At 39.4% G+C, this 20,796-nt stretch overlaps 1 protein-coding gene across 6 annotated transcripts in view; it reads left to right on the top strand.

Moving 5' to 3' along the window:
* The window catches only part of LOC134225993 (slit homolog 1 protein), a 334,401-nt gene that overhangs the window by 262,824 nt on the left and 50,781 nt on the right, over nucleotides 1-20,796 (top strand). For all 6 annotated transcript variants that reach the window (XM_062706488.1, XM_062706487.1, XM_062706486.1 and 3 more), the window contains one exon: nucleotides 11,260-11,341. In XM_062706488.1, coding sequence (XP_062562472.1) covers nucleotides 11,260-11,341 — 82 coding nt within the window. The remainder of the gene's footprint in view (nucleotides 1-11,259; nucleotides 11,342-20,796) is intronic.

The raw sequence follows: 20,796 nt of genomic DNA, 5'->3' as shown, positions 1-20,796 counted from the left end.
GACTTCCATACCGTTTCCATTACTATTCCTATACCTTCAACTTGAGTATTCTAACAGTAATCTGCTAGAATTGGAAATGAACTCTAGAGCTCGTTTCCTACATCCAATTAGAAATTTCATCAGTTACCTTCTCCTATCTATCACATTGGCAGCTCGTTAACCAAGACGGACCTCTGCCTCTCGAACCTAACCCAAAAATTGCAACAAATTCCACATGAGCTCGTGGCAAGTGCAGAGGTATATTCGGCTTGCAGTGGGCGAGTGATTTTGTTTATTTGATTATTTGTTTATTTGGAGCAGGGAAAAGCCCATTTGAGTAGAACCATGGAATCTTTCTCAAATGGGCGCAAAACCTCCTCATCTTTTCATATCAACAGAAATACAATAATGCCAAATGATACATTGTTTGACTTAAATTACTTAATATTATATAATATATCCTAATGGCCTATGCTAATGTGTGATACTGTTGGAAGCTGAGAGGAGTGTAGAAAACCGTTTCCGAAGAAAGGTGAAAATCAAATGCGGTGGAGCAGCGATTGAAGATGCGACACATACTAGTGAATGGCTCATTTTGCGCATAGTTTGTGCGAGCACCTCTCAAGAAAATGAAAGGTGTTGACCGAAGTGGACGAAAGGGGATGCTAAAGTTCAATTCAGAGAGCAAGGCCGGGCAATCAATTCTAGATTGCAGGAGATCTGCAATGAAAAGCGCCTTGGAAACGTCACGACGCTCACTTAACAGATCTAAACCAATAAGTTGGCAGCGTGCTTCATAACTTGGTAAGTTATTTGGATCATTCCAAGGAAGACGGCGTAGAGCAAAACGAACGAATTTTCGCTGAATTGCTTCGATTCGTATTGTGCTGTTTTGCAGAAAGGAGCCCATACAACTAGTGAATATTCTAGTAATGACCTCACTAACGCGCAGTAGAGCGATTTTAGACATTGAATGTTATTGAAGTGCTTCGCAATGCGGAAAATAAATCCAAGTGTTTTCGACGCTTTCGATGTGATAAAGGCGATGTGGTCTTTGAATGTTAGCTTAGAGTCTAATAAGACGCCTAGATCCTTAACAACAGATTCTCGTCTAATAGCTGTAGATCCGATTTTGTAACAAAAGTCAATAGTGAATCATCATTTCCTCCCCCTTCCTTGCATTCTGACGTGGCAGGCGCCAGTATGACCTAACAAATGAGATCACCAGTACTTGTACATTGAAGATGGGTGCTAGTCCCAAGCAAACATCTGTTGGTTCCCTGTGCAAGAACAGCTGATCTGGTCATAATGGAGTAGCAACTACGAGCAGTTAATCAAGCTCAAGCTCAAGCTCTGTTGTTCATCAAATGGGAACTATTCTGATCTCAATCTCCCTAAACATATATTCATCTCATCACGAAACAAAGTAATACGACACCAATTTCGTGGTTTCTTTTTGTAAACATACGTGCTCACTGCCGAAAGAAATCACAAATGTGAGAAATAAATCAAATGCCTTTCCATTGCTTTGTTTTTGATGGCATGAATATCAGAGCCATGAGATGAAATCCAGAAGCAGTTCCCCTACATGATTTGCTTTGGAAATTCATCTGGGATCCCTGCAAGATTTCTCCGGGTGTTCCCCAGCAATCATTGAGTTCCTTTAAGAATCTCTACCATTTCCCCTAGAATAGTTATAGTTATAATAGGATTTCTTTCAGAATCTTTTGGAATTGTCCTACAATCACTTTTGTGGTTTCAAAAAACTTTGCAAGACACGGATTCTTTCGGAAGTTCTTTCGAGATAAATTTCCAGGAGGGAGGAAATCCAGAAGGAATAACTATAAGAAAAAAAAATTAAAAAAGCTTGATATAATATATTTGAGTACTATTACGGGTCTTCAGTTAGCTTTGCGAGCAAAATCGTAGAATTAATCCCAGTTGACGTCCGGAGGAGCGCTATTATAAGAATAGCGATGAGGACTCCCGTGGAGGTGCTCTTAGAAGACCGGACCGATGTGACGGTTTGCACTATTTACCCTGGAAGAAGTTTGTGAGACTTCGGAAGCCTCCGAGCCACACCGGAGCGTAACTTTTTTTTACTAATTTTATTTGCTAATTATCTAATACATGCATTCATCTCTTAGACTAGGTGTTCCGTGTTTTCTTAACACTATCATCCTTATTTGCTATGTTACTTTTTAGTTATTATTAATACATTTCAATTGCCTCTGGCAGTTAGGATTTTTCCTCTGGTTTAATTGAACCAAGTAGGAATTACAATGTTTTTCACTTAAACTAAACCTAACCTAATTTATACTAAGGGTACAAGGAGCTAATCGTTGCAATAGAAGATTGCAACGATTTTTGTCTAAAATTGGAAATTATTTTGTTGGACATTTGTTGCAATGTCTCAACATTAGAAATTCTATGAAGTTCATTGGTACTATACCACGGAGGCAACTTCAGAATCATTTTCAAAATTTTATTTTGAATCCTCTGAAGTGCCTTCTTTCTGGTATTGCAGCAACTAGTCCATATTGGCACAGCATACAACATGGCTGGTCTAAAAATTTGTTTGTAAATCAAAAGTTTGTTCTTAAGACAAAGTTTTGATTTTCTGTTTATAAGTGGATATAGACACTTAATATATTTGTTACATTTGGCTTGAAGGCCTTCAATGTGATTTTTAAAGTTAATTTTGATCTAGCAGAAGTCCTAAATATTTAGCTTCGCTAGACCAATTAATTGGAACCCCATTCATAGTGACAATATGTCTGCTAGAAGGTTTCAAATAAGAAGCTCTCGGCTTATGTGGGAAAATTATAAGCTGAGTTTTGGAAGCATTCGGGGAAATTTTCCATTTTTGCAAGTAAGTGGAGAAAATATCCAAACTTTTTTGCAATCTACTACAAATGACACGAAGGCTTCGCCCTTTGGCTGAAAGGCCCGTGTCATCTGCAAACAAAGATTTTTGACATCCTGGTGGTAAATCAGGTAAGTCCGAAGTAAAAATGTTATACAATATGGGCCCCAGTATGCTGCCTTGGGGGACACCAGCCCTCACAGGTAATCTATCAGATTTGGAATTCTGATAGTTTACCTGCAGTGAGCGATCTGATAAATAATTTTGGATCAGTTTAATGATGTACAGAGGGAAATTAAAATTCATCAATTTTACAATCAAACCTTCATGCCAAACACTGTCGACTGCTTTCTCTATATCAAGAAGAGCAACTCCAGTCGAATATCCTTCAGATTTGTTGAGCCGAATTAAATTCGTTATTCTTAATAACTGATGGGTGGTTGAATGCCCATGGCGAAAACCAAATTGCTCATCAGCAAAAATAGAATTGTCATTAATATGAACCATCATTCTATTTAAAATAATCTTTTCAAACAGTTTGCTTATTGAAGAAAGCAAACTGATTGGGCGATAACTAGAAGCCTCAGCTGGATTTTTGTCCGGCTTCAAAATAGGAACAACTTTGGCGTTTTTTCATTTATCTGGGAAGTATGCCAATTGAAAACATTTGTTAAATATATTAACCAAGAAGGATAAAGAGCTCTCAGGAAGTTTTTTGATAAGTATGTAGAAAATACCATCATCACCCGGGGCTTTCATATTTTTAAATTTTCTAGTAATAGATCTCACTTCATCCAAATTAGTTCCCAACGAAGGGTCAAAAACATTCTCTTGATTGAGAATGTCTTCGAAGCTCCGTGTAACCTGATCCTCAATTGGACTAGTGAGACCTAGACTAAAATTATGGGCACTCTCGAACTGCTGAGCAAGTTTTGAGCCTTTTCGCCATTTGTTAATAAGATTTTATTTCCCTCTTTAAGCGCTGGAATTGGCTTTTGAGGTTTTTTAAGAATTTTTGTTAATTTCCAAAAGGGTTTCGAACTGGGATCCAACTTCGAGACATTATTCTCAAAGTTGGTATTTCTCAGAATAGCGAAACGTTTTTTTAATTTCATTTTGCAAATCTCGCCAAATAACTTTCAATGCGGGATCGCGAGTTCTTTGGTATTGCCTTCGCCTCACATTTTTAAGGCGGATCAGTAACTGAAGATCGTCGTCAATAATAATGGAGTTGAATTTAATTTCACATTTAGGAATTGTAATGCCTCTGGCTTCGACAATTAAATTTGTCAAAGATACGAGAACATTATCAATATCACTTTTGGTATCGAGAGGAATATCAACATCAAAATTCCTATCGATATACGTTTTATATAAATCCCAATCAGCCCTATGATAATTGAAAGTAGAGCTGATTGGATTATAAATGGCTTCTTGTGAGATTTCAAACGTCACAGGAAGGCGATCAGAGTCAAAGTCAGCATGAGTTACCAATTGGCCACACAGCTGACTTGAATCCGTTAAAACTAAATCAATTGTAGAAGGATTTCGACTGGAAGAAAAACAAGTTGGTCCATTGGGATATTGAATAGTATAATATCCCGCAGAACAATCTTCAAATAAAATTTTACCATTGGAATTGCTTTGAGCATTATTCCATGAGCGGTGTTTGGCATTGAAGTCACCAATTACGAAGAATTTTGATTTGTTGCGAGTCAGAATTTGAAGATCAGCTTTCAACAAATTCTTTTGCTGCCCATTGCATTGAAAAAGCAAGTAGGCTGCAATGAAGGAAAATTGTCATAAATTTGTTTCAACAGAAACTCCCAAGGTTTCAAAAACTTTGGGTTCGAACGAAGAAAATAATTTATGTTTGATACGTCTATTGATGACAATGGCGAGCCCACCACAGGCGCTGTTAAGACGATCATTTCTGTAGATAAAATAATTTGGATCTCTTTTAATGGAAAGTCCTGGTTTTAAATAAGTTTCTGTTATAATGGCAATATGCACATTATGAACTGTTAGGAAGTTGAATAATTCATCTTCCTTACCCTTTAGAGAGCGGGCATTCCAATTTAGAACTTTCACACAATTATTTGGATCCATTGAAACGGAGTCCGCACTTAAATTTATTGGAATCTTCTCTCACAGGACATGCGTCCTTGGCGTGAGAGGTTCCACCACAAATCATGCATTTAGCATCCATGTGACAATGTTTGGTTCCATGAGTGGGGCACTTACGGTACTGGGTGGGGTTTTGGAAATTTCCCCCAGGCCTGCGGAAATGTTCCCATGTAACACGGACATGAGACATAATACAGGCCTTTTCCAAACTTTTCATATTATTTAGTTCACTTTTGTTAAAATGAACTAAATAAAATTCTTGAAATGCCCTCAGGGAAGTACCAGAGTGGGATTTCTTTTTCATCTTAATTACTTGGACTGGTGAAAATCCAAGTAACTGAGAAATTTCAATTTTAATCTCATCCAGTGATTTGTCATCACTGGGGAGACATTTCAAGACGACTTTGAACAATCGCTCAGTTTTGTCGTCGTATGTGAAGAATTTATGGCGCTTCTCAGTTAAATACTGAAGAAGACGTTTGCGATAGTCAAAGGATCCCGGCAAATCGCGGCAGTCACCCTTCCTAGCAATCTGAAATGAAACCTTGATCCCCTGAAGGTTACTCAAGATTTCATTCCGAAAGCCAGAAAACTCGGCAACAGATACCACAATTGGCGGAATCCTTTGTTTCTTCGCATGAATCGAATCACCTGGGCTAAAGGTAGATTCGATTTGCTCAATTTCATCATTAATCAAATCGAACTGATTGATCAGTTCGATAGGAGAAGAAACAATGTCAGCATTAGATTTAGAAGGAATATCTGAAGTCTCCAGCTTCCTTCTATTTTTTCCGCGCTTAGGCAGGACGGTCTTGAAACCTTGTTTCTTTGAAGGAAGTGGAGAATTCAGAGACTCCCCCTTCCTCTTGTTTTTATTAATGCTCATGGCTGAGCGTGGAGACGTGACCTTCTTTGAGTTTTTTTTCCCAGAACGGTGTCCCTGCAGGATTACCACCGCTTGTCGGAATTTTACTTCCGCAAACGGGTCCAACGTAAAACGAAGGCACGGGTCCTTGCAAAGATCGTAACGGGATCAGTGGGTACAAATAGCGCTGAGAAGCACTGTTGAAATTAAAATAGCGTAGGGTAGTATTAAAAACTTCCTTCCGCAAAGAGAGAAAGAACCGCACATCACGATGCGGTCGACTTAACTTTACTTTCACGGTTCACTTTATTCAGGTTCTCAGAATCACCAATTTGCTGCCTGTCGCTTCAACGGTCTAACCTTGCCTGCCTCGCTTTTCTCCCTCTATTCCCTTGACACGAAAAGTATATTTCACTTCCTTTACAGGGTTAATCTCATTTACTCATACATATATGAATAAGTCAATACCCTACAAATAGAACACTGCTGGGGAAACAATCGAGTTTGTTCTAGTAGAATATACCTAGTGGTCGAAAATTTGGAATGAAACTGAATCACTCCTGATTTTACTCTTAAGTTAGTCCTTACTTGTTGCCATGTTTCCGCTTTGATTCTACTAAAGGAGGCTGCAGCATTGCCTCTCAATTTTGAAAGGATTATCACAGACAAATAGACATAACACTCGTAAAATTTCCATCGTTCACTGGTTTACTGGTTCATTTAAAAAATCATTAGTTGGCCAATCGATCACTCGTGGCGCGCGCATTGGATTTGCTCGAGTTTGACGTTTGCTCGCTACCGCCATCTGGTTCGTGATTTGCCCAACTAACCGAAATCAACAGATGTCGTTAGTGTTTGCACGACGATGATTTTGACGAGCAAATGTTCAATGTGTTATGTCTGTTTGTCAGTGGGATTATGTTCAATAGTTTTGAAACAGGTACTTCTGCAGGAAGTTGTTTCATATAATGATCGGCAGAATTCAAAAACACGTCTAGCTCGTGCGATTTGCCATCGAAGCACGGTATGCAAAGAAAGGCCCTATCGATTAAAACGCCGTAATCCATTTTCTTAGATTTCGTTTTGGTTGTTTGTTCTAAATAAAAAACGATTCTAGTTCTTTATATTTCATCAAAATTTCAATCCCTAATCATCGATCAAGTTTCTTTTTATATCTGCATTAGTAGTGAACTCATAAACCATTTTGACGTAGGACTTAAGTCTTTCTTTACTTTAGTCTTGTTTCTTATTGTTGTGATTTTTTTCAACAGTAAGCACGTATATTAGCAAAAAGAAGCAACGAAATTGGTGCTGTATTTCTTTGTTTGGAAAACGGGACAGTTCCCCTAAAATAGCACATTTTGCCCAAGTCTGAAATTTTTATAAATAGAATTTTCAAACTTCAAATACTATGTATCATCAATGAGAAATCTATTAATGCTCTACGTTTGCTTGAGTAAATGAGGGCTTAATAGTTAGAAACAAAGCAATTCTAATTATGTGTTTAATTATTAGTTTTATTTCCAGAAGTTTTGATTAAACATATTGCTAATAATTCTACACTAGGGCAGTTCAAATTTCAAAAATGTTTGAAAATTCTTACTCCCATATGTCTAATAGCATCATTTTGATAATATAGGAGTCCTGGCAAAATTTCAGGCAATTCAGTGGCCATTTAGGGGTGGCTGAAATCAATTTATGTTTATATGAAAATTTGTATGGGAAAAACGTAAAATTTATTCAAGTCTTCCTACTGCTGTCAAATCGTGATGAATTCAAATAAACATCCCCAACCTCCATTTTTGGAATCTATATAAATGAGACCTCCGGATAACATATTAGTTATGAGTGGATTTAACGGTTCTATTGACAGTGTGAATATGGGATAAATGGCTAAAATGGTGCAATTAGCCTCAACGTAGCAGTGGAAATATAAATCAAAATTAATGAGTTACCCACTGGTTGAGCTCAAATAGATTCCAAAAATGGAGGTTGGGGATGTTTATTTGAATTCATCACGATTTAAGAGTTGTAGGGGGATTTGAATAAATTTTAAGTTTTTCCCATACAAATTTCCATATAAACATAAATTGACTTCGCGCCACCCCTAAATGGCCACCGAATTGCCTGAAATTTTTCCAGGACTCCTATATTATCAAAATGATGCTAATAGACATATGGGAGCTGGAATTTTCGAACATTTTTTAAATGTGAACTGCCCTATTCTACACAGCATGGAAGTTGTCGTTTCCAATATCAATACCTATAATCAAACTCCATAGATCCAAAAGTTAGAAGTTAAATGTAAATACGTTACGTTTATACAAGTCCTACGTCTTCTCGCGGTTATGTTGAAAACATTACCCATTGCTCGTTTTTTGTTGTGTGTTAATTTGATGCAACGTTGTGTAATTAAATAAATATTAATGTTTATTCTTTATCCAATTTACATTTTACAAAGCCAGGTTTGTGAATGCAGATAAATATAGAAAGTAAAATCATTTGTGTTTTTCATGCCTACTTATGGTTTCGTTTGCACTTGTTCGTATCAAAGATGCTAGTTATTCATACAAAATGTAACTTGTATTTCTTCGTCGGTATTGTGATAAAGTTTCAAAAACATCTTATTTATTCTTTCCTTTTTTTGAGAACATTTTGCAATTATAAATAAGCATTTTATACCAAATTGAAATTTCCCCAAACATTAATTCAAGACAAAATTTTCAAAACGACTTAGCTGCTTTTGTGAACAAAGATTCAAACGACTATTTTACGAATCTGATAGCTCTCCCACGCAAACCAACACCATCAATAGGTAGGTGAAGGTTTCCGCTTCAAATATTTTCCAATTGTTTTGGTTTATGAATGCATCACTTTGCAATTACGACGCCAACATAATGATTTAACTTAATTGAAAATTTAAAAAAAACATGAATGGAACACTGCTGGGGAAATCAGCGAGTTTGTTCTGTTTTGCTCCAGATTCAAACTAGAATAGTGGTCGAAAATTTGGAATTAAACTGAATCACTCCTGTTAGTGAAATCAGTAGTGATTCAGTTTCATTCCAAATTTTCGACCACTATTCTAGTTTGCATCTGGAGCAAAATAGAACAAACATGTTCTCCAGCAGTGTTTCATTCATGTTTTTCAAATTTTCAATTAAATGAAATCATTATGTTGCTGCCAAGAAAGGCGCTGTAATTGCAGAGTGGATTGTTCCGTAAATAAACGCATAAATGACGCATTCATACACCAAAACAATTGAAAAATATTTGAATCTCATGATTCAATCGGGGTTCAAATCTGCAGAAAATAGAACGGAGCATTATACCAGTTTTATTTTTTTGACATTTGACTGGCATAAAAAATGAATCTAGAACAACTGCTGGGAAAATGAATGTTCCAGATTCATATTCAAACTGACAGCCCCGAACGCTTTGAATCACTGCTGATTTTACTCTGACTTCACTCTAAGAGTGAAATCAGTAGTGATTCAGTTTCATTCCAAAATTCGACCACTATTCTAGTTTGAATCTGGAGCCAAATAGAACAAACTCGCTGATTTCCCCAGCATTGGTCTGGGGTTCATGATTGAATCACGAGATTCAAATATTGTCCAATTGTTTTGGTGTATGAATGCGTCATTTTATCTACGGATCAATCCAATGCAATTACGGCGCCTTTATTGGCGCCAACATAATGATTTCATTTAATTGAAAATTTGAAAAACATGAATAGAACACTGCTGGGGAAACCAGCGAGTTTGTTCTATTTGGCTTCAGATTCAAACTAGAATAGTGGTCGAAAATTTGGAATGAAACTGAATCACTCCTGATTTCACTCTAACAGTTTGACATTTGAATTGGCCTCGGAAGATTAGTTTTTCGTTTTTCAGTATAAAGCATGTGCAGCTTGTAACAGCTACTGAAGATGAAGAAATGCATCTTTGACAGTTATAAAATGTAAAACTCGGGAAATAAATATAACTATAACACTATAACATTACTAAAGATGCCCTAATGCTAAAAGATATTTTAGTTACCAATACCGTGGACCCCCGATAATTTGAACGGTACCTCATTCAAATTAACGGGGTTTATTTTTAATTTGAACTTCTGGTTACTCTATTTGCATCAGAAAAACTGGTTTTTGGCTGCTCTCTTTGCTGGTTTGTTTTGATTCTGCATTCCGTTTCACGATGTTCCATTTTTCTTTTCTCGATTCCACGTGTTAAATGACGTTTGAACCATTTTAAATTTGAACGATGTTCAAGCGAACGGGGTTCAAATTAAAAAGTGTACAGATTAAAAGCGGTCATATTACCGGGGGTCCACGGTAGAGGTAATAAACTATAGAGGAAGATTGTCGCTGTCGTCACTGGCGAAACATCTTTTGCTGGCGAAGATAGGGCACTAAATGTCAACGAAGGAAAAAATTTAATCTGATTTAATCAGTACGTTTTGACAGATAGGTACCCAACATGTTTAGGAACGATAACAAAGGGAACCGCAGCGACAATCGTCCTCTATAGTTTATTACCTCTATTTAGTTACCAGATAAAGATTGTCGCTTCGGTTCCCTTTGTTCTGCTGTCCGAAACATGTATGGTACCTAACTGTCAAATCGTATGTATTTTCCTTCATTGATATTCAGATCCCCTATCCTCGCCAGCAAAAGATGTTTCGGAGAGCGACGACAGCGACATTCTTTATCTGGTAGGAACTAAAATATATTTTGGAATGCTACGTTGAATTGAACAAGTCGCTTGAATCGAACGCGAACTGAACGTGTAAACACCTTAATTCAATTCACTTGAACGAAAAGAAAGTTGAACATGTTCAACTTTTGGCAAGTCAATTAAATTCAACTGAGTTGTTCATTTCACTTGCCCTGTCAAAACGTAGCATAAACCGTAACTGAATTTCTAGCAAAAAGTTGCATTTAGAGGACAGTGACATAGCCAAAAAAGGGTGGCTGAACCAAAAAGGTTGGTGTTTTGACTATATGGTAGAAAGGTAGCATCACTATTAGGTGAATAAGTGACGTAGCCAGGAAATTGGTGTGGGGGAGGTTTCTGAATTGCATTTCATGGAGCAATTTCAATATTACTAGTTAATCTCTTGGAGCTGGAATAAAAATGATCTATGTATGTACTATTAGTTCTATTCTGCGGCGAAGCTAAATTTTTTTCATTTGAAAGGGTTCGAACAAAATTTTCTTTCTAAAAATATTGTCTCTGTGGGGGAGACCACCCCAATGGCTACGCCACTGAGATGAATTAATTTGAGTTTTCCATCAGGGAAAAAAACTACCATATTTTCTAGAATTTTTATTTATATAGGAAAGGCACAGGTATTCCTCTCATGTCGTTACTTTCTACTAAAATAGATATTAACTCGTTTTTTATGTTTTCCTCAAAAGGTCAGAAATCACGTTCCTGTATGTAGCTGTCCTAGAAATATGGCCGGAGATCCATTTGTGAGCTGCCGTCTCAGGGACCCAGGTTAGTAGTGTTGCTTGACACATAAATGAGTATATTTTAAGTAAAGCACTAATTTTTGATAATTCATTTAGCTTACATCTAAACAGATAACACTGAATCAACAATTTTACACCCCAATACACGGTTTGAGGCCACAATATCCATCCTTAGTTGCGCCCCACGCTGGCCAATAGACTGGCCCAGGAAACAAAAAGTTGTCTAATTCCACGGGGCACCCCCCAGGATTGTGTCTTTGGGTGAGAAAATCAATCTCTGAAAATTTCAGCTCAATCGCTTGTTGCATAAGCTGGCGCATTTGATGTGAAATTTGTATGGGGATTTCAGCCAAAATGTATAGGAAAATACATCTCCGTCACTCATTCGATCTGGAAATTGGTTCTGATTGCTCGATTGACCTCAGAATTGCAAAAACGGCAGTTGGTATGCTACAGAACAATTTTACAGAACATTGTATGATGATTAAATGAACTTTTATATAGGTTTCGGCTGATGCAATTTGATCAATTAATCCAAAAATACACAATTCAGCTCCTAATAAATCAGCCGAAACCTATAAAAAAGTTCATTTAATCATCATACAATGTTCTGTGAAATTGTTCTGTAGCATACCAACTGCCGTTTTTGCAATTCTGAGGTCAATCGAGCAATCAGAACCAATTTCCATATCGAATGAGTGACGGAGTTGTATTTTCCTATACATTTTGGCTGAAATCTGCATACAAACTTCAAATCAAATGCGCCAGCTTATTCAACAAGCGATTGAGCTGAAATTTTCAGAGATTCATTTTATCACCCAAAGACACAATCCTGGGGGGTGCCCCGTGGAATTCGACAACATTTTTTCTCCCCATACTAAGCTGGGCCAGTCTACTGGCCAAGTCGTTCTGTGCCTGGTCAGCCCCCCTCTCTCGTTACGCTCCACCCCGTCTTGTACCTGCCGGGTTGGAAGCGAACACCATCTTTGCAGGGTTGCTGCCCGGCATTCTTGCAACATGCCCCGCCCATTCCACCTTCCAGCATTAGTTACCTTCTGGGTAGTGGGTTCCCCGTAGAGTTGGGTGAGCTCGTGGTTCATCCTTCGCTGCCACACACCGTTCTCTTGCACACCGTCAAAGATAATCGTAAGCACGCGACCTCCTCGAGCATGGTCCAAATCTCATGTCCATAGAGGACAACAGGTCTTATCAGCGTTCTGTATATGACACATTTCGTGCGGGTGTAAATCTTTTTTGGTCGCAGTTTCTTTTGGAGCCCATAGTAGGCCCGACTTCCACAGGTGATGCACCTTCGTATTTCACGACTGGAATTATTATCAGTCGTTAGCAAGGATCCAAGGTAGACGAATTTTTCAATCACCTCGAAGGCATCCCAGTCTATCGTAACACTACAAATGGGTGTACAGTTCTTTCACCTATGAAAATATTCGGTCGATAATGTCCACACCCGCGGAACAAATAAATTGACTGGATCTATTGAAAATCGTACCCCGGCTTACACTCGGGTCTGCGCATGACACTTCCTAGCGCAATATTCTCAGTCAGCACAAAGTCGCATATGTTAGCGAATAAATGTACAAGGCGATATATGCGCATTCCTCCATTTGACTGCATGCACAGTGTACGTATATGGCCTCCACTTTGTACACTTATTTGCTACGATATACGATCTTGAGTTTGTTGGGTTGAACAACAGGCACGAAAGCCCATCACCTTGTCGTAGTCCCCGGCGGGACCCGAACGAACTGGACAAAACTCCTCACACTCGCTACAGTCAAATAAAATCATCATCAGCAAAATGCTGCTTTCGCATCCTCACAATTCAGTGGAAGCGTAAAAAAGCAGAGGAAAAGCAAAATAAAAACACATGTGAGTGATGCGTCGGGCAAAACAGAGTCTATTATATCAAGCTCTATCTGGAATAAGGGCGAATGTCGCAAGAGAGGATTCTCTTCGCCGACTTCCCCTCTTTTTAATAAAAGTGACAAGCAGTGGATTTCTTTGTGGTTTATCACCTCAGCACGATAGAAAACAAAGCGAACTTTCATTCTGAGGTGATAAACTGCAAAGAAATCCTCTGCTTGTATCTTTTATTTAAAAGAGGGGAAGTCGACGAAGATAATTATCTCTTGCGACATTCGCCCTTTTACCAGATAGAGCTTGATATATAGAGTGACACAAAGAATGAAGCCAAATCTACCTATTGAACTGTCAAACCGTCCACCTATCGAGCAAAGTAAACAAATGCTTGTTGGTAAGGCGGAAGTATTGTTATCGCCTAATGATTATTATGGCGAATTAAAACGCATGAATTGAAATGCATTAGATTTGTTCTAGAAACAGCTCCAAAAAACTTCAATACACCCCCAATAAAGTAGCAACAAGAAACTCACGTATTTGTACTCTGTGGGTGACTTGATTATCGAATTAAAAAGCTTTCGAAGTGAACACTCCCGTGAAGTCACTTTAAGGGTTGAACAAAAATGAAAGTTGCAAACACAATAGAAGAAGAAACATTCAGAATAAGTGTAAGCAGATCCTCTTTGCGCAACTCTATATACTCAATCCAGTTGAAACCCGAAATTTTCTCACAATCCGTACGTTCAACCTAACTTCGGAAGTGGTGCGCTGAATAGCGCTTCGCGATATGAAAACAGCGCACCACTTCCGAAGTTAGGTTTAACGTGCGGATTGTGAGAAAAATCCAACTTCGCTATCCCCCAATTCCGGTTTTCAACTGGATTGAGAATAATAGATTCTGGGGCGAAAGAGCAGTCATTGAGCCTCCGGAGCGACGCTTTGTATGTGAAACAAATCTTGGAGGCTGTTTTGAGTGTGAGTGTAAGTGAGTGAAGCACCACAAGAAAAAGATGAACAGATAGACTGTAACCGTTCGGTTCAAATTGTATCTTGCTGGCTCCACCGCAAGTCCAAAATTCATATCCCACCCTAATGAAACAAACTGACAGCATCAGAAATTGAATGCCGCTTTCGCGTGTAGGAATGGGCGATACCGATACGATATATCGGGAATCGTTATTTTCTGGGTGGTGCGGATAGAATCGATTTGGTTGTCAAACTGAAGCCAAAATTTTCTATTGTGCCGGAGCCAAACATTGAAGATTGTGGTTATGTTCGTTTCTGATCTAATATTGAGAAGTATTGTTATTATTTTGGGAAAAAATAAATTTTATTTGAGTTTTGTATTCTTTGTAACAAATATTCTCACATTATATTTCGAGTGAAAAATTAGTGGGAATGCAACTAAAAAGCACTCGTTACGAAACTTCACGAGATTCAGCAGCTGATTAGAGCATGAATGTATGTAAACAATCGTATAGTCATGTAGAGTCTAGCGCATTTGTGTGCCCTCATGCAGCGGGGAAAGAGAAATTCGAAGAGCGGGAAATTTTTGACAGCCAAGTATCTGCAAAATAATTTTGTTTGTGGGAGTGATTTCAAAATATCCCTCTGCTAGCTTGAGCACAGAAAACGGCTCTATCCGCAGCACCCAGGTTATTTTCACTCCGATTAAACGATATTTTGTATCGTTTTTTTTATGTTCGATATTTTACCGTATCGATTTTTTGTTGCTGATATCGGATTTCGATTTTTTCAAAATTAAAATATAGCACATTAGGCACAATCTGTTAAAAACAGCGAATCTTTGATGTGTGATTCGATAATCTGAAATGGGAAATCGAAGTTTCCATTTTTTTTGCTCGTGCTTCTAATTTTTTGGGCGTATCGATATATCGGAATATCGATGTTTCAACGCCGATATTTTTCGGCATCGATTTTTCGATAATAAAAACATCGATTCGGCAGTATCGATATTTTTCTGAAAAACGCCCATTACTATTCGCGTGTCGTCTGACAAGTGAAACACTCATGGCTCCTCTCTCATTCATTCCTTTCGTGACAACACTCATTTACAATAGTGTGAATGTTCTGTCAAAACAATCGCTTGTCAGAATGATGTCAAGCTCGACACATAGATTACGCCAGTGTAGCGCACGGATTTACATGCAAGGTAAGGAGCAAAATGTTGACTGTATAATTTAGTATTTGTTATTAAATTAGCAATCCGTCCCTACAAATCTCAGAGTATAAATACTCAGTGGATGATCTAGAAGTGCGCGTCGTGACTAGAATTTAAAAAGTACTGAAGTTGTTCAATTTAAAGAGTGTTTAAAACTTATTAATAATTGTGTTGTTTCTTTTCATAAAAACTTAGGTAGCGATGCTTAAAACTAATAGTACGGGCAATAGTACGGAAGAAGTTTGTGAATTACGAGAACAAAATAGTACGGTTGGTGGTAGTTCAGAATTTGTTGAAATTATTGTTACAATCTATTTTTATTGTTATATCTATAGTTTGCTCGAAATCGGATCAGAACTGTATAATCCGAAGTTTCTGTAAATCAGGAATGTTCTAAGAGAAAGGTAAATTAAATAGCAGATGTATTGCTGTGTGAAGTGATAGACAAGATGACGTCATGGTAGGGTACTAATCATGTGGTTAGGTCCAGAAACGGGCCTTTCTCTTTTTCTTTGTGTTTGCGGAACAAGTTCCGCCTATTTCTCAGAACCACCAAGCAGCTACAAGCCCGACAGCTACGCTAATCGTCCCACAAAGTTAACGGTGAACAGGAAAGTATTGTCAAGCTGGCAAATACCCCCCCCCCCCCCCCCCCTCTCTGTTGGGGTCAGCACGCGCTTCAGACCATCTACTACGTCTGGATGTGCCCATTACCAACCCAAACCATCACGAACAACCCACGATAGCTGCTATACGCTACCGGAATGTACTACAACGCCATCTACAAGCTACCACCTGCACGTCTAGCTACTACACTGAGCTTAATTACCATCTAAATTTTATGTGCAGCGCACATAGATTTTTGCAATCAAGCTTTGCAAATATTGTTTATTAATCGCGCACATAAAACTAGACAATTTTGTGGTTCTTAGATTTTATGTGCAATGCACACATAAAATAAATACACATCTAATATAATTCAATTAGCTTTTCCAATATATTATAAATGCAGCTACCAATATTATTCATGTGGCCTGCTGCATAAACCAAACGTATTTTGTTTAGTTAATTCTCAATTAAAAAACAATAAAAAAACACAATTTAATTTATTACCAGTTTTTTTATTTTCTACAAGAGGAATGATTGCAGTACAATTTCCAAGACAATTTCCTTAAATTTACATCACCAACAAAAAGAATACAAAGCATCCAACAAGGTCCGGACGGTGGATAGTGTGAGGGCGAATGTGGGGAGGGCTGCCAGGGCTGAGGGAGGGAATTGGCCCCAAAGGAGGTGATGCCGTAGAATTGTAGGACGGCAGTTGCGTTGATAGCGGGGTTGGTGCCGTAATTTCCATCGTGACAGAATGTATCCGTGATGATGTGTATTCGGTGGGGAATTATTATTGATATTCGTCTTTTCCCGATATCAATGGAATGTGGCGGTGGCGATGATTCGCTGGGCAGATTGTCTGGAATTGACTCGGCGTACAGATCCAGCAGCTAATGACAAATATCCTCCAGAAACCGGCCAGAAACAAGGAATCCAAAGGTGTCCCGGTTTGCATGATGCAACGAGAATCCTCTTTTTGGAAGCGGCGTCGATTCCATCCCCGATAGAAGGCGTATTCCGGAAGCCATTTTTCTCGCGATACCAGTTTGGCATTTTATAATTTCGGAACCTGAACTCGATAAGCGACACTGATGCAGGTGAAACTGTAAATCCACGGTACACGCACGACAGGAATCGGAATAACACTGAAAAGTGAAAATTTATTAGTAAACAATGTAAATATTCAGTTTAATTCGCTTACATTTTGCCGCCAGAGAAAAATTTCATCCAGCCATCAACAGTTGACCAGAAAAATATCTATTATAGTTTGCTATTGAGTTTTATGTGCAAGTATTGATAGTTATCAACTATCAACCATTGCACATAAAATTCATTGGCAATTGTAATGGCATATAAATAGATCACCTTTATATTGTATGTAGTTGGTTATTGAATATCCTTGTTAATAAAAGGATTTCAAATGCTGCACATAAAGTCGTGGTAGCTCCAATCGAATCTTTTTTATATGATTCCCGCACATAAAATATAATGGTGATTTCATCTCAGTGTACGGATCCGAATCCCATCGACAAAAATGCGCAAGTACCCTAAGTGACGTCAGAGTAAAGAAATGTGTGTCCAAAATGGACTGAATAAATAGTTGTTAAGTAAAACTTTGTGGTAGCTGTTGAGTGTCATGTACCTGGCGATACTTGCTCCCATCGAATGTTACTGTCCTTCCCCCCACGCGAAGTGTGACAGATACGATACGAAAGAGATAGCAGAGCGGAGATAGAAGAGAAGAAACAAATTTTTCATAATCCATTCCACATGTAACCTTTCTGAAATACACACGTTCAAAGTAGTGCTTGCGTTTTGTTTCGTGCGCGTATTCCGAAATAACCGTCCGCCGTTGTCTGCCTTAGATAGAGCCCATCTCGCGGTCCTTAGCCTCTTACCCAGCAACTCCTATCCCTACCTCCCCGCGGTGCTGGCCGGGATACGAGCAACCTTAGGGAAGATCGGGTAACCAACCCCGGTGGGAACTATGGTCGTATGCTGACAGGAAAGGGGGGGTTTGCTCCTCTTCGGAGGTGCAAATCTTATTGAGCGTCTGTTCTCCAAGTCAGGATCGGCTCACAACAGCGTCTGTTCTCCATGTTAGGGGCGGCTGATCATCGTCCGAGTGCCAGCGAGGGACTCTAAGTGAAACTGTGCACCATGGTCCACCGGAAATAAGGAGGAATGGTCCTCCGGAAATTTAGGGGGTTTGGTGTCAGGCCCTGCAAGCCAGCCTTTAAAAAATCATAAGCAACGAACAATCAACAAGAGAGTACGGACCGGAACCATCGGCGAAGACCACTGCGACGAAAAGGGACTAGCGATTGGAAACTCGGTTCGTGGAACTGCAAATCTCTCAACTTCATCGGGAGCACACGCATACTCGCCGATGTGCTCAAGGACCGTGGATTCGGCATCGTAGCGCTGCAGGAGGTTTGTTGGAAGGGATCAATGGTGCGAACGTTTAGAGGTAATCATACCATCTACCAGAGCTGCGGCAACACACACGAGCTGGGAACAGCTTTCATAGTGATGGGCGATATGCAAAGGCGCGTGATCGGGTGGTGGCCGATCAATGAAAGAATGTGCAGGTTGAGGATCAAAGGCCGGTTCTTCAACTTCAGCATAATCAACGTCCATAACCCACACTCCGGAAGCACTGATGATGATAAGGACGCATTCTACGCGCAGCTGGAACGTGAGTACGACAGCTGCCCAAGCCACGACGTCAAAATCATCATAGGAGATTTGAACGCTCAGGTTGGCCAAGAGGAGGAGTTTAGACCGACCATTGGAAAGTTCAGCGCTCACCGGCTGACGAACGAAAACGGCCTACGACTAATTGATTTCGCCGCCTCCAAGAATATGGCCATTCGTAGCACCTACTTCCAACACAGCCTCCCGTATCGGTACACCTGGAGATCACCACTGCAGACAGAATCACAAATCGACCACGTTCTGATTGATGGACGGCACTTCTCCGACATTATCGACGTCAGGACATATCGTGGCGCTAACATCGACTCGGACCACTATCTGGTGATGGTTAAACTGCGCCCAAAACTATCCGTCATCAACAATGTTCGGTACCGACGACTGCATGTGTGCTTGTTAACAATGCTATTGTTGCTACACTTATCTCTGAACTAACAACCACAGATGTATGTGCTGTCACAATTGATGCAACTGGCGGAACCCCCGTCAGGAAATACGTCTATTGTTCGGTTTATCTACCACATGATGAACCATCCCCTACGGATGCTTTCAAACGAGTTGTCATATATTGCACTTCAAAAGGCCTTCCGCTAATTGTCGGCAGTGATGCTAATGCTCATCTTATCATCTGGGGTAGCTCGGATATCAATCTGAGAGGCTCCAGCTTGATGGAATACTTAAGTAGTACCGAACTTAATTTACTTAACATAGGCAATCGCCCAACCTTTATGGTATCTAATAGAGCACTAGTGTTAGACATAACCCTTTGCTCCAATAGAATCAGTCACGAATTGACGAATTGGCATATGTCGGATGAGGAATCGATATCTGACCATCGCTACATCTACTTTGATCATTTGAATGTTACTTCGCAGACCTTGCGTTTTAGAAATCCCCGTTCAACAAACACAGAGTTGCTCTCTACCAAATTTCATGGATATCTACCTTCTATAGAAACTCCTACCGACTTGAATGATGCAGTTGATACTACAACGTTGCACATCGTGGAAGCTTTCGAAGAAGCTCGCCCTTTACGTTCTGTAAAAACCTCAAGAGGAACCCCTTGGTGGAATTCCGATTTGGCTAAGCTAAGGAAGCAGTGCAGAAGGAGTTGGAACAGACGCCATTCAGCAGGGACGGATTCTTTCAAGTTGGCTCGCAAAGCTTACAAGAAGGCTCTACGATCTGCTGAACGATCCGGCTGGAAAAACTTTGTGCAAATGTTTCCAATTTGAGTGAAGCCAGTCGATTGAATAAAATTCTAGCGAGATCCAAGGATTTCCAAGTTGGCGAAATTCGCAAGCCAAATGGCGACTACACTTCTTCTGATGAAGAATCGTTAGAGCACTTATTTGATACGCACTTCCCTGGATGTGTCGATATAACATCTTCGGATGATCCTGATGTCTTTTCATGAAGCTATGGGTCTTGGGCTCAAGCACGTAGAATCATAACTACTGAATCGATTCAATGGGCACTTAACAGTTTCTGCTCCTACAAATCTCCGGGGAGGATGGGATTTATCCAGTTCTACTTCAGAAAGGTTTTGAACATATCAAACATGTTTTGAAAAAGCTTTTAGTATGCAGTTTTGCTACTGGGTATATTCCCATATCCTGGCGGGATGTCACTGTAAAGTTTATCCCAAAAGGAGGACGTGCTTCGTATGAAGAAGCGAAGAGTTTTAGACCCATCAGTCTGACCTCATTTCTTCTGAAATGCTTAGAACGTATTATCGATCATCACATTCGTGATGACTGTTTGGCAAACATGCCTCTTCATGTTAATCAACATGCTTACCAATCTGGAAAGTCCACCGTGACTCTTCTACACAAGGTTGTGTACGATATCGAGAAAGCATTCGCTCAAAAGCAATCGTGCTTGGGTGCTTTCTTAGATATTGAAGGTGCTTTCGACAACGTGTCTTTCGATGCAATATTGGAAGCCGCACGTTGTCATGGGCTACCTAATATTATTACCAAATGGATTCACCAGATGCTTAAAACCGACATCTCTACTCGACATTACGTCAAGCAGCGATTAGGAAATTAAGTGTCTGCGGATGCCCTCAAGGGGGAGTATTATCTCCA

This window comes from Armigeres subalbatus, chromosome 3, assembly GCF_024139115.2.
Source record: "Armigeres subalbatus isolate Guangzhou_Male chromosome 3, GZ_Asu_2, whole genome shotgun sequence".
Taxonomy (NCBI): domain Eukaryota; kingdom Metazoa; phylum Arthropoda; class Insecta; order Diptera; family Culicidae; genus Armigeres; species Armigeres subalbatus.
This window is presented reverse-complemented; position numbering and strand designations above follow the sequence as displayed.